This window comes from Onychomys torridus, chromosome X (genome assembly GCF_903995425.1).
Source record: "Onychomys torridus chromosome X, mOncTor1.1, whole genome shotgun sequence".
Taxonomy (NCBI): domain Eukaryota; kingdom Metazoa; phylum Chordata; class Mammalia; order Rodentia; family Cricetidae; genus Onychomys; species Onychomys torridus.
This window is the reverse complement of record NC_050466.1, coordinates 117,923,784-117,938,629: the sequence shown is the minus strand read 5'-3', so window position 1 is coordinate 117,938,629 and position 14,846 is coordinate 117,923,784. Positions and strand designations below refer to the sequence as shown.

Below are 14,846 nucleotides of genomic sequence, written 5' to 3'. Positions count from 1 at the left end.
GAACAATTCAGAGAAGAGGCTTATTCACAACCCAGAGTGGCTGCCTGTACACTACTGAACTAGATGCAGGGGTTCTGGGAAGAAAATGTACACTAATGCCCATCTCTTAGTGTGGTTTAAGGTAGTCCACCTTCCTAGGAGTTCCCCCTTAGCCACAGTAACTGAACTGGGATGTTATGTCTCCACCCAGGCCAAAGACTCCACTCCACTGACCAGGAGTCTTTTCTACTCTAGCAGGGGCCTGGTATTCTTTTCAAGTATACCTAGATTGCACTTGCTAAGGTTTTGTTCAAGAGTTTTAAGCCTAAGTTTCAAAGACAGATCTCCAGAATCTAGCTACATTGCTGTATACTAACAAGCCTACCATGTGATTGGATTTGTTCTGTCTGTTTTCGGTATTATCTTAGTTAAGGTTTCTATTACTGTAAAAGACACCATGACCATGGCAGCTATTACAAAGAAAACATTAAACTGAGGGGGCTCACTTACAGTTTCAGTGGTTCAGTCCATTATCATCATGGCAAAAAGCATGGCAGCAGGTGGGCAGATTTGGTTCTAGAGAAATAGCTGGGAGCCCTACATCTCATATGCAACAGGAAGTCGAATGACACACTGGTGGTATCCTGAGCACTGGAAACCTCAAAGTCCATCCCACAGTGACGCACTTCCTCCAACAAGGCCATACCCCTTCCAACAAAGCTACATCTAATAGTGCCACTCCCTATGAGATTGTGGTGGTCCATTACATTCAGACTACCACAGGTATCAAAGATATACTGGTCTTATATAAGTTGAGAAGTATTCTTTTTTTTTCTGATTTTTTTTTTCCAGAAGCTGAGGACTGAACCCAGGGCCTTGTGCTTGCTAGGCAAGTGCTCTACCACTGAGCAAAATCCCCAACCCGGTAGAGAAGTATTCTTTATTTTAAGAGATTGAAAAAAAATAGCCGGGGTGGTGGTGGTGGCACACGCCTTTAATTCCAGCACTTGGGAGGCAGAGGCAGAGCCAGGCGTATCTCTGCAAGTTCGAGGCCAGCCTGGTCTACAAAGCGAGTTCCAGGAAAAGCTACACAGAGAAACCCTGTCTCGAAAAACCAAATAAATAAATAAATAAACAAACAAACAAATAAATGGAGATAATATCAACTAAACCCTCCCACCTGCCACAGAAACTCATTTAATAAGTAGACTTCACCTATATATAAAATATAAAACTAATAATTTTATAAGAAGATATAACTGTAAACAAGGGCACAGTGAAACCACAGAATTTAAGTTTTACATGGGTTGAAAGGTTTATTGGGGATATCTCCAGAATAGCTTAGGAGACACAAACAAACAAAAATAAAAAGAGAAAAGGAGCCAGTGCTCAACTATTTGCTTCACTAGTAAAAGGAGACTTTACAGTTTCAGCAGTAACTTAGAGACAAAGGTTCTAAAAGAAAGAAAACAAACAACATGAAACTAATGAAACTGATGAGAACCTGAGGTAGAAGCTGGTCAGGTGGAGCAGGGATTCCAAGTAGCAACTTGGAGTCTTTGTCCAAGGCCAGGAATGCTCAAAGGGTGTCCTGGTCCTTGGTTCCTTGTTTCCTAACCCTGCCCAGATGCTAAAAGTGAAGATGTAACAACTCAGAAGATATCCCGACACCTTGTGTCGACAGACTGCCTCCCCCTGCCTCGCCCCAGTATCTGCCACCAGCCCTCTAAAAAGACCCCAGACTACTAGCTCGATGGTACCTCATTTCCTGGAACCCACTCTTACTAGACAGGAGCTCTGCTTTCTCTGAGTTCCCAGCTACGAATCAACAACAAACTTCTAAGCCACCCTCTGTGTTCCATGAACTTCATTCTTTGAATTCACCATGAGATAACTTGGAAGTCACTGGCTCAGGCAGAGTTTTATGTGAACCCGAGTATCTGGCATCCCAGCCCCTGAGAGGCCTACTTGAAGTAAGAAGGAAGTTCCTGTGGACTCAAAGGATACCTCATTTTTCCGGTATCATATCCACTCAAGAGTTGAGTTTCTCAGGAACCCTTAAATCAAGGAGTGGTTCTGGCCTGTAATCTCATAACTCAGAGTAAGAGGAAGATGTGAGCTTGAGGCCAGTCTGAGCTACATAGCAAGACCCTGTCTCAAACCAAGGGCTGGGATGTGGCTTGGTGGGAGAACACTAGTCTAGTGCATATGGGCTAGGTTTTATTCCTAGTACTGAAAAAAAATCAAACCAATTAAATTTGAATCTCTACTTGATCTGAATTAAAGGTAACAAAAATTTCCTTGAAATAAGTGTCTGTAAGGATGGTGGTGGTACATGCTTTTAATTCCAGGACTCGGGAGGCAGAGGCAGCAGATCTCTGTGAGTTTGAGGCCAGCATGTTCTACAGAGCAAGTTCCAGGACAGCTAGGGGCTACACAGAAATCTTGTCTCAAAATACCGGTGGAGTGGGGGTGGGGGAGAAGGTGCCTGTAAATTATATTCATAATCATCCTATGACATCATTCACAGTGATTCAGTGTTGGGGAGTTCACAAACATATCCCAGGGGCATGATCTGGATGAACAGCCCAACAGGGTGCTTTATAACAAAGACAGTCTTGTGTAGAGGCTCTATTGTTCTTCATTATAATGAGCAATTTATGTAACAGGTGCTAAATTTCAGAAACTGTTTAAACTGCCAGGATTTTGATATTGCTCTGAGATTTGCATCTTTAAAAACCATGCTTTCTTGGTAAACTTAAGTTTTTACACTAAAGATGGCAATATTAACATTAAACAGAAGGGGCTGTATCTTGAATTGCTACAGTCCATTTTGGTTTTATTTCCTTTAACTTAGACAAAGCACATTCAGTTTTCCTGTGAGTGGTCAGTTAATAGTTCTTACAGTCTATACCAGATGGCTCCAAGGGTATTAGTCTTGAAGATGGCCTTTAATCTTACAAAGAATTGAAGTTTCCTTTATACCAGCACACCCACCCCTCCAAAACATTCTAAAAATCTAAAGGACAAGTGGATTTCCTGCTGTTGTTGCTATAAATAGAAAAATGACTGCAGAGTCCATGAACATTTCAAATGTAATTATGGGCAATGTAAAAATGAAACTGCCTTTCCAAGGAACTGTCTTCTTAAACAGTTAAAGTTATACTTTCAGGTATTTTTTTTCTAGAATAGTCTGCCTGAAGAACATATAATGAAACAAACCAACACTATACAAACTAGTAAAAACATCTTACACTTTTATTTGTAAGTTAGTTCTACATGCAAATTACTAAGCACGGAAAAAAAAGTTCACAGTTTCCATCCTTTTTGATAGAAAAATAAGTTATCTCAATAGCTACTTAGATCTGCCTCCTGCCTTCAGAGAGATTAAGGCACTATATATGTATATATGTATTTTTTAAATTTATTTTTAATCTTTACACAGAAAAATGGACACCATTTTTTACATAAATTGTAGATAATCTCCTAGAAAGCTAAATTAGAGTAACAAACACTGTACTTGTAGGAAATGAACTTCATACAATATAAAAAACTTATAAATTCTATAGTTCACATAATTATATTATGACAAATCTGTAGAAATACACAGTATAAAATGTGAATTATTTACGATTAGAACAATTATGTAAGGGGAACATTTTTAAAAACATTTATGTGTGTGACTATTTTGTCTGCATTTATGTTTGTGTGGGTATTATGGGCACACAATGCTCATAGAGGCCACGACAGGCACTGGATCTCCTGGAACTGGAATTACATATGGCTGTGACGTGCCATGTGGGTGCTGGGAAGCAAACTTAGACGCTCTGCATAAGCACCTTCATTCTTTAATGTTGAGCTGCTGTCTCTCCAGTCCCAGTGAAGAACAACTTAACAATGGTCAGAAAAGGATATTTTTTTCATCCTCTAGAAAGGTGGCTTCAGCCCCATTATCCCTTATACTATTTCTGTGTACTTGAGGAGATCACAGAGCACCCAGTTATTTGACTCTGTTTTTTCTGGCTTGGAATTGCTCTGTTTTGTTCTTCACGGATTTAATCAACAAAGACAAGGCAGGATCTATGGGACGCTTCTGTGCCAGCTTTTCCATGTCCTGCTGAGCTTGCTCTACTGCTTGAATAAGTAGCTCTTTGTGGTCTCCCTGTGGGGCTTTCTCCTTGAGAATTTTTTCCATAGCTTTTGTTTTCTTGAAATTAGGATCAGAGGGATCCAAATTGAACAAGTGGGAAGTGTACATTGCCTGAAACCATGCATCACTAACATTTACCTGCAAATCCAAAAGGAACAAATAGGTAAATAAAGGCAAAAAGCTGTTGGTTATTAATAAACAAGTGTGCGCACTGTGCAATGAGACATAGAACCATACCTACAATTTCAAAGAGTTTTTTACTTTGTTATTTGGGACAAAGTGCTGTGGATACTGCTCTGTGTAAATAAAGTTCTGATTGGCCCGTGGCCAGGCAGGAAGTATAGGCTGGGCAAGAGAGAAGAGAATGATGGGAGGTGAAAGGCTGGAGAGAGACACCGCCAGCTGCCGCCATGACAAGATGTAAGGTACTGGTAAGCCACGAGCCATGTGGCAAAGTATAGATAAATAGAAATGGGTTAATTTAAGATAGAAAAAGTAGATAACAAGCAGCCTGCCACGGCCATACAGTTTATAAGCAATATAAGTTTCTGTGTGTTTTCTTGGTTGGGTCTGAGCGACTGTGGGACTGGCGGGTAAGAGAGATTTGTCCTGACTGGGCCAGGCAGGAAAACTCTAACTACAACGAAGTCTGTCTTTTAATTCTAGGCTAGACTGGAATTTTCTGCTTTTAAACACAGGATTCTCCTGACCTAGGCCTCATGAGAGCTGGGATTAAAGGAATGTGCCACCATGTCCAGGGTAGACTCAATGGAATCTTAAGGCCTGCCCTTCAGCCACAATGTGCAGGGTGTGCTGCTGTTCTCTTCCCCCAAACCAATCTGTTTGAAAGAGAATAGTGGCCCATGTGTATAGTGGTCTGTAACTTGGGATAATTACTTTGACTGACTAGAGTAGTTCCCAAGGCTTCCTCTCCGTGCTTAGCATAAGATTGACTTCTATACATCATAAATAAGTCAACTGGGACACTGTCTAACTGCCTGAGTTTAAGCAGTCACTGCACTCTATGTAATTTTAAGAAATTTACACTTGGTATAAAAAAAAGTAGCTACTAGCTAAACCAGGTAGCATTGGGCAGTAATCCCAGCTACTCAGGAGGCTGACTCAGAAGGATTTCAAATTCAAGGTCACCTTGGGCAGCTGTTTCAAAATATAATGCAAAATGGTAGTTGCAGATGCTGCTCAATGGTAGAGTGCTTACCTAAAGCTGTGTAAAGTGCCAGGTTCAATCACCCTGGAACCATTTGTGGGGGTGAGGAAGGGGGAGCAAAAAATCCACCCTCTAGTCCAAGATTTGGTAAGATACAAACCCCAAACTTAACCGTTTCTACAAAAACCATTATGGTTCTACCTTGAAAAGTATACCCTTCAATCCAGCCAGGCTTAGTAATGAACAACAAAGAAAAACCTCAATCTACTGGAGACCAATCATAGCTTTACTTAGTTATAGTGATGGCAACAGACAGGATACCAAGAACAACAAAGGAAATCTCATGAAAATTCTGTGTGCGTGCATGTGTATGTGTACAGGTGCCTGTGCCTGCATATAGAGACCAGAGGTTGATGACAGGTATCTTCCTTTATTGCTCTCTACCTTATATTTTGAGACAGTTTCTTTCATGGAAAGTGGTGTGGTGATATTTTGTTTGTGCTAAAATGTGGTGATATTTTATTTGTATGTTAATAAATAAAATTTGGCTGGAGATCAGAGGACATAGCAAGCCATAAACACAAAAGTCAGGCAGTGGTAGCACACATCCTTAATCCGACCACTTGGAAGGCAGGGTGTCTGTGTGTTCTAGGACACACTAGGGAACAGCCAAGTGTGGTGACACATGTCTTTAATCCCAGTACCAACCATAGAGACCTAGAGGTCTGTACAAACAGGCAAGAAGTGAGGTAGCTGGGCTAAGAGTCAATGAGAGGGCAGAACAGCAAGGCAATAAAGGTGCAGGTTAGACAAGAAGTGGCCCTTTTGGTAGCTGTAGAGCTGGAGAGGTAAGTTTGGTGGCTCTCACTATTTCCCTGATCTCTAAGGCTTTCGCCCCTATATTTGGCTCCGTGTTTCTTATTTAATAAGACCATTTAGAAATTCATCTATACTGGAGCTTCATCACCTGGATAGGCTGGCTGTCAGCAGGCCCCCGGGATTGGCCTGTCTCCAACCCCCACAGCCCTGGGGTCATAATCATATGCTACTGCTCTTAGCTTTTATGTGGGTACTGGGATCCAAACTCAGGTTTCATGATTATTCAGCAAGTTCTTTACCCACTGATACATCTCCACAGTCCTCATGAAAAAAAAAAAAGTTATTTGGGTGTTGTGTAGAGGTTAGAGGACAACATGAGGGTGTCAGTTCTCCCACTATGTGGAATACAGGGACTGAACTCAGGTTCTAAGTCTTTTTTTTTAAAGATTTATTTGTTTATTATGTATACAGAAGAGGGCACCAGATCTCATTATAGATGGTTGTGAGCCACCATGTGGTTGCTGGGAATTGAACTCAGGACCTCTGGAAGAGCAGTCGGTGCTCCTAGCCTCTGAGCCATCTCTCCAGCCCTCAGGTTCTAAGTCTTAGTGGCAAGTGCTATTACCTGCTGGGCCGTATAACAGCTCCATAAAAATATTTTAAGCATGGTTATTTATGTATGAAGGTACAGCTCATAATTAAAAATTATTCTTTGCTTTTTTCATTAGAAAACCAATTAATCAGAAACTTCATGGGAACAGAAGCATATATGAAAAGGTGGGGCAATAGTGGCCTTGTAATCCTTCTCCATGGTATGAAGAAGTCTATGTCCTTCCCTCCACTTGGACCAAATTCAAAACTCACCCATCTTTTCTTCCAAGTTCACTAATGGAAGTCACTGTTAAGTAATTCCTAGTGGATATTTTAAAGCTTTCTGCGGAGGGCTCAAACTCATGTGTTTGGCCATTAGGACCACGCACTCACCATAGGAAGAGAACTGAGAGGGCAGGCAATGTGATGCACAGAAATTAAAAAGCATTGCTCGCCATGTTGGCTACTGTACACAGTGAGGGAACCCAATGTCATGTGAACCCCCCCATGCTCAGCTGACCTCTCAGAGCATGGATATCATGGCTTCTGGTTTTAACATTGAAAGGCCATAGATTTTTATCATAACACAGCTACCAAATTAAAGGTAACTATCTCATCTAGAGCTCAAACAGTGATATGCTCCACTCTGGGATGAACTGTGTTAGATTAAAGGACAGTTGCTTTGTCACCATTATGGGCCCTAGAGAAGGGCTTTTCAAGGGCAAGTTCATGCCTAATTTATATATCCAGAGCTGACTTTTATTGTTCGGTTTTTGAGACAAGGTTTCTCTGTGTAGTTTTGGTGCCTGTCCTGGATCTCACTCTGTAGACCAGGCTGGCTTCGAACTTACAGAGATCTGCCTGACTCTACCTCCTGAGTGTTGGGACTAAAGGCGTGTGCCACCACACCTGGCCAGAGCTGACTTTATATTGAATTCCACCTTCAAGAAGCTAATAATGAGCTGGGTGGTGGTGGCACCAGGAAAGGCACAAAGCTACACAGAGAAACCCTGTATCAAAAAAAAAAAGCTGCTAATAATGACTAATGACTTGTGCTGCCAGTTACCTCAAAGTTATCCTCAAGTAACTTCTTCTTTTTCATACGCTCTTTCTTCTTCTTTTTGCTCAGATTCTGGTGCTCTACAATCTTGTCATAGTTGAAGTGTTTCTTGCTGTCCTCTTCCTCATCCATTACAAGCAAGGCCATTTCCACCTATGGAGAGAAAAACGAACAAACAAAACCTCAAATGTACAGTGGAGTTTTCCTGCACTGCTACTCTGGGAATTGCTTGTACTCAATGACCGGAGAGTAGAAAAAGGCCCAAGATACAGAAGAGCTTTGGTCCATTCCAGGCTGTTATGTGAGAATTAGCTACAGGGAAGGAGGCAAGAACAGTCTTCATGCAAAGGAGAGACATCTATCCCTGCAGAGTCATCAAATTAGCAGGCAAAGGACCATTTCATCTTCACCTTGTTCTCTTTAAGTAATGACAGGAAATTTACTTCGTGATTCCAATTTCAGTTTCCAGATGTGTACTTTAGCAACTAGGAAAAATCTTTTGCTTTTTTTTTCCTTGCCTCTTTCAATACTGATATACTTTCATGAGCTAGACTCAGCATTTGCTTTGGAGACCAAGCATTCTGTTTCTACTGAATATGAGATTAGAGACACCTCAAGAGTCAAATAAACAACCGAAAGCACTAGAGAAAACACACAGGAGGAGCATGCTCCCTGACCCTCACACACCAGAATACTTTAGTTTCCTTTCCTTCCATCACTGGCACTTCCGTCACATTCGACTTCCCTATAGAGCCACGTCCCATGAACAGATGGATCTTTAAGTAACTTTATGAGCACTTACATGTAATGGACAGAAAACAGAAATATGCATTAAACTGACCAGTTTAGGTGACCAGTCAAGGCCCACTGCCCGAGCCACAGGGTTATACATAAGCATCACAGCATTTCTAATAAAGATTTAGCATTTGTACATTAAACTTATATTTACTACTAATAACAGAGAAATTAGCATTTGATGCTGCAGGCTGCAGAAATATGAAGCAGGAATTCAGCTGACAATGGCAAAAGCTAATACCTGGAAGAGAGGATAAAGTCAAGCCTCAAGGATTCTTGGTGATATCAGCTTTTGAACATATCAGCTGTGTCCTCCAATGAATTCCTCGTGTGCCATTGTAGTTTTCCCATTTGAGTGATCATTCACTGGGCACAATTTTTCCCTATACAATTTGGGGTATTTGGATAACATCCTGCAACTGTGTGCCTTTCTGCAATTATCTCCATTAGCAAGTATGTGGCCAGGAGCATCTCCAGACAAAAATATCTTACTGAGACAACTGCCAAGACTAGGGGGATGTTAGGTACAAAGCTTTATTTCTTGTGCAAATTAAGCTTAACCCCTCCTTTCTCCCATAGCCCAAGTCTGCCTTTAACACAGGACAAAGGGGCTTTCACACACCAGGTACATCAAGCTGTGACACAGGCTATCTAGCCTGGGAGTTCACAGTTCCCACCCCCCCCCCCACGAAAAAAAAGGCACAGCCAAGATGGGGGGGCAGTTTTCTTTTACTCATGATTTAGTAACATAAAACTCCTTATATTTTAGCTAACTACTTCTAAGAATATAGTTTGAGCACACAAATTCCCCCTTTTGATCTATTAACTGATTAGCTCTTAGTTGATCCCACCTCCTTTAATCACTCCCTTTTGGGTTGCAAATAATGCTGACAATGACTGCTTTTTGTGTGGATCTTATCACCTCTCTGTTTAACCCTGAAAGAGTTCAAGCCATGTGACCTTGCTTTAGCAGAGTATTGCTGATTGCATGGGTCTATAACTGTAAACCTCAGGGCCTTGAGGAGAACTAAGATGGAGAACTGACATGGGGTAGTACTAAGACAGAACATAAAAAGAACAGTGGGAAACATGTAGAGACTCTGGGAAAAGTCTATGAAGGGCTGGAACCCTACAGTCTTTGTTAATTTGACAAGCTATAATGGAAACTGTAATGTGGTTGATTCAAGCAGAACCAAAGGATATGGAAATACTATTTTATGTTTCAACAACAGTATTTTCTGTTCCAGTCATCCTAGAGGGCGAGAATAAGAATGTCTCTTCTTAGTTACAAAGTTCTTGAGAAACTTTGACTTCATATTAGCTGGAGAAACAGTGTTTGGTTAAAGGTAACATTTAAAAACTATGTGGCTAAAACATGTATCTTATAATGTATTTACAAAATCCAATGGAAAAATCAGTTTTAAATTAGACACTGAAAATGCACATGAACCATATCAATTGCATATATCAATCATCAATAAACACTCAACAATGACCACTTTCTACCTTTTGTTTTTCTAATTCAGTTTCTTCCTCTGAAGATACATTGTCTTTTGCAGATTTTGTTGATTTTTTTCTTTATACCTAGTACAACAAACCAACAGAGGGAGTTAAAATGACAGGATTAACAGCCAAAATCTGTTTATACTCTGAACAAAATGCAAAATATCTAGGAATAATCTTAACAATAAATGTTGAAATTACAGGAAGGAAAAGCACAACCCTGAAAGAAGGCAACGGTTATAAACATAGTACACAGACCTTCTGGGAGGCGACTAAGCATAGGAAGAAAGGCATTTTTGTTGGGGTGGTGGCACATTTCTCTAATTCTAGCACTCAGCAGAGGAAGAAGGATTCTGAGTTCTAAGTTTGATATATAGTGAGACCATCACCAAAACAGCAGTATTTAATAAAGAGAATCACTAAACCATGGACTGAACACAACAGTTTAGTCCTTTTGTAGTGAAGGAACACCCTCCCCCTTCCTGACACATACACAGATTATTTAAATGTTGAACAATTTGCTTCATCCTAGAAACAGAGAATCGGGTTATGCTCTTATCTGAAAAACAGGTGGGTTTTTGTTTTTTGCTTATATATTTTTGTTTTTAAATTAATTTATTTTGGTTTGTCTGTGTGTGGCTATGCATGTACCACATCAATGTGAAGGCCAAAGGACAACTTGTGGGAGTTGGTTTTTGTTGGTCTTAATGCAGTAGTGCAATGTTATTCATTAAGCAGCGCTGTTACCATGCGAGAAAAGCCACTGTCAGAGTTTTATTAGAAGGGAAGGACAGCAGAAGAGAATGTGATGAGGCCTGTGGAAGACATGTTAAGGGGCAATGGGGGTAGGGGTGGGGGTTGAGAAGAAGAAGAGGAGTCTGTGATCTGCTGTTTATGGATTCCCCCGCACATACGCATACGGGCTTATGGAGCTATGCCAGGCATGCGCATAGATTGCGTGATCACACTGTGTGCAAATTACGTGACCATGCAGCACACAGATTCCGTAGGGCCTAAAGCCCTTGAATGACTAAATATCTGAACAGCACATGTGCAGTCATGTAGCTAGGGGAGTGGCCAGGAATTCTAACAGTTTTCCTTTTCTGCCATGTGGGTCCTGGGGATCAAACTCAGGTCTTGGGTGTAGCAGCAAGCATCTTTACATTCTGAGCTATATCCTGCACATATGTGAGTGTACCAAGTGCATGCCTGGTACCCATGGAGGTCAGAAGAAAGCATCAGATCCTTTGAAACTGCTACAGTTGAGTTGCCATGTGGGTGCTGGGAACTGAAATGGAATTCTCTGCAAAAGAGTGAGTGCTTTTAGTCATTGAGCCATCTCTCCAGCCTCAAATATGGAATTTAGTAATGGCAGCCACCTGTAGAGTTATTCTAGGGACTTCATGAACTAGAAAACTGTAGGAATGTAGTTATTGCTTGGCACACAGTCCTCTAAGAGGCCTGCAACTGTTCCATTATTGTCTGGTTATACATATAGATCTCAAGTTCCTTAGTAGTTATGCAGACACTATGACTTTGTTTTTTCTTTTGTGTGTCTGAGTGTGGTGACTTCAAAGGTAGAAGGAGTCAGGGTGATAAAGTATGAAAGATTAATCTGAAAGCTGTTAGAATGTTACTGCATCATTGATTCTCTGTGAACCGTGGGACAGTCTTCTTTTGATAAACTGCTTTTTCTTCCAATGAATAGAAAGCAACAAACTCGGGCTAGGGATATAGCTCAGTTGGTAGAGTGCTTGCCTAGTATGCATTAAATTCTGTATTTGCTCCTCAACACAACATAAAAACAGGCATGGTGGTTCAACTCATGCCTGCAACTGAAGTACTTGGGAAGTGGAGGGAAGAGGCTACCCTTAGCTTACAGGGAGTAAAAAGCCAAATTGAGCTATATGAGACTCCACCTCCAAACAAACAAAACAAAAATAACCCAATGTAGTGGTCTGAATGAGAAATGTCCCCCATAGTTTTAGAATCTGTATACTTGGTCCCCAGTAGGTGGTGATGTCTGAGGAGGTTTGCTAGGTATGGCATTACACTGAGAACAGGCTTTGAGTGTTTTTAGTCTCACCTCATTTCCAGTACACTCTCTCTGCTTCGTGACTGTCAAAGATGTGAGCCCTCAGCTTCTTCCTGCCGCTGCCACCATGTCTGCTGCCTCCACCCTGCCATTATGGGCTCTAACCTTCCGGAACCATAAACCAAAGTAAACTCTTTCTTCTCTAAGTTGCCTTGGATATGGTGTTTTATCACAATAGAAATGTAATTAACACACCCCCCAATGATTTCTACAGTAATAACAAATCAAGATGCTGGAAAGATGGCTCAGTGGTTGAGAGCACTTGTTCCTGAAGGAATCCTGAATTCAGTTCACAGCACCACATGGTGGTTCACAACTGCCTGTAACTCCAATCCTGGAGATCCAGGAAGAGAGCACATCTTTTAAAAAAAAATTGATTCCAGTTACATGCAGGATACTAGAGAAATGAAAAGTTGTGATCTGAAACATTATCTCATCAGGGAATCTCACAGCAAATAGGAAATATCTCTTAAGACAGTCTTGGTCATACATGCCTTAAATGTTAGCATCAGGACATGCCTAGGTACATAGTGAGATCCTGTCTCAAAAAACAAACAAACAAACAAAACAAAAACCAAAACAAAAAAACCCAAACAACAACAACAAAGCAAAATAAACAAAGCTGTTTTTTTTTAATCTCTTGGGAATATAATATTGCAAGAAGCACATAAGGATCAAATCTATTGACTCACATAAAAACCAAGACTCTAAGTCAGATGTGAGAATTTTATAGTTACAGAAAATAAATTAAAATAATTGTTATATCTATAGTAATAGTCTCTCCTTTTTTTTCTTCTCCATATCTGAGGACCGAACCCAGGGCTTTCGCTCGCTTGCTAGGCAAGCGTTCTACCACTGAGCTAAACCCCCAACCCCGTAATAGACTGTCAAAGTATCTTTTGTTATTTTGTCAGTTAAAACATTATGAAGAAAACTGATCATGCCCAGAGGCATTCCTGTCTACCAATTTCAAGATACAGGTTGAATTTGTCCAAAATATTCCTACCTACTATTTCAACCTTTTTTTTTAAATAACTTATTTATATTTATTTTATGTACATTGGTGTAAAGCTATCAGATCCCATGTAACTGGAGTTACATACAGACAGGTGTGAGCTGTCATGTGGGTGTTTCAGGTCCTCTGGAAGAGCAGTCACTGCTCTTAACCACTGAGCCACCTCTCCAGCCCTATTTCAACCTTTTAAAAACTTCATTTTATGCTCATGTGCAGGGACACACATATGCACAAGTGTAGTTAGAGTTTCCTGCCTGGCCCAGTCAGGAAAAATCTCTCTTACCCACCAGACCCACAGTTGCTCAGACCCAACCAAGAAAGCACACAGAAACTTACATTGTTTAGAAACTGTATGGCCATGGCAGGCTTCTTGTTATCTGCTTCTTCTATCTTAAATTAACCCATTTCTGTTAGTCTATACTTTGCCACATGGCTTGTGGCTTACCAGTGTCTTTACATGTTCCTTTTCATGGCGGTGGCTGGCGGTGTCTCCCCAGCCTTCTACTTCCCAGAATTCTCTTTTCTCTTGTCCCACCTATACTTCCTGCCTGGCCACTGGCCAATCAGAACTTTATTTACACAGAGCAGTATCCACAGCACTTCCCCTTTTCTTTGTTTTTAAAGGAAGGTTTTAACTTTTACATAGTACAATTACATATAACAAAACAATTATCAAGCAAGAATTACAGTTACAATATTAAAGAAGATAGCCTATCTATCTTATATTTGTGAGTCTAAGGTTTTATATCTAACTTATCTTTTATCATAACTGAGGAAATTATAACTATCTAGTCTTCAACCATATCAAAGGCATCAGAAGGATATAATATTACCTGAGAACCGGGAGAAGGATGCAAGCATTTTTCGGGATTCTTGCAAGAGTAGACAGAGACAGCTGGCAGCCTGGACAGTCACCTAATGTTCCTTTGTAAAGTTGGGGCATTTGTCTTGCCCACAGGGGTAGAATCTCTCAATCACTTCTCTCAGTGTCCTGTAGAATGTCTGGCAGTTTCCTCTGCGAAGCAGGAACCTGAAGGACCATTTTGTCAAGCAAAGTTCAGTGGTCACCTTTCTATGGGTCCTGCATGTCTAGTTGATCAAGCAGTCCATACAAGAACAGTTTCTTGCCCAAATGGCTATTTTTGCCAAGGTGAAGATAAACTCCATATGAAGTGTCTTCAATGCCCATCCTCCTCTCTGAAGTAAATTGGTGCTGCCAGGAGCAGACATGTCTCACTGTCCAGAAAGTCTAAATTTTAAAAGTATTTTAAATGCCATATTCTGTAGGTCTTTGATGTATTTGAAGATTACCTACCTATCTGAAATATGTCTATGTATATCTAGAAGACTTAACTAACATGGCTACGAGTATGATTATCATAGATGACTAATTATTAATCTATTTTTAATTATCCATTTCAATTTAAAATGAGCTATACAAACATAATACCTTTAACACGATTAGAAATATACACACAGTATAACAAAATTAACTTTAAGTTTGTATCAATAGACTAAAATCTATACCAATGTAAAACATTTTAAACAAGTTGTTGCTCTTTAGAAGTAAGTTCCTTAATCTACCCTTTCATCCTATTATATCTGTATCATATCCCCTTTTCTTCTTTAGAAAGAGATCTCATTTATAATCAAACTGCTTTAAAGAAAAAT

The 14,846-nt window shown here is 40.4% G+C and overlaps 1 protein-coding gene across 2 annotated transcripts; it reads right to left on the bottom strand.

Annotated features, from left to right (window-relative positions):
* Nucleotides 1-3,216: 3,216 nt before the first annotated feature.
* LOC118573574 (ESF1 homolog) lies at nucleotides 3,217-14,040 on the bottom strand. 2 transcript variants are annotated; one of them, XM_036173855.1, is made up of 4 exons: nucleotides 14,009-14,040; nucleotides 10,069-10,146; nucleotides 7,774-7,920; nucleotides 3,217-4,267 (listed from the first exon to the last, which is right to left on the bottom strand). In XM_036173855.1, exons 3-4 carry the CDS (start codon nucleotides 7,912-7,914, stop codon nucleotides 3,980-3,982), a joined length of 429 nt encoding a protein of 142 aa, XP_036029748.1. In that variant the 5' UTR covers nucleotides 7,915-7,920; nucleotides 10,069-10,146; nucleotides 14,009-14,040; the 3' UTR covers nucleotides 3,217-3,979. The 2 variants fall into 2 exon arrangements, with proteins under 2 accessions (XP_036029748.1, XP_036029749.1); XM_036173856.1 differs by lacking the exons at nucleotides 10,069-10,146; nucleotides 14,009-14,040 and adding an exon at nucleotides 8,804-10,041.
* Nucleotides 14,041-14,846: the final 806 nt, after the last annotated feature.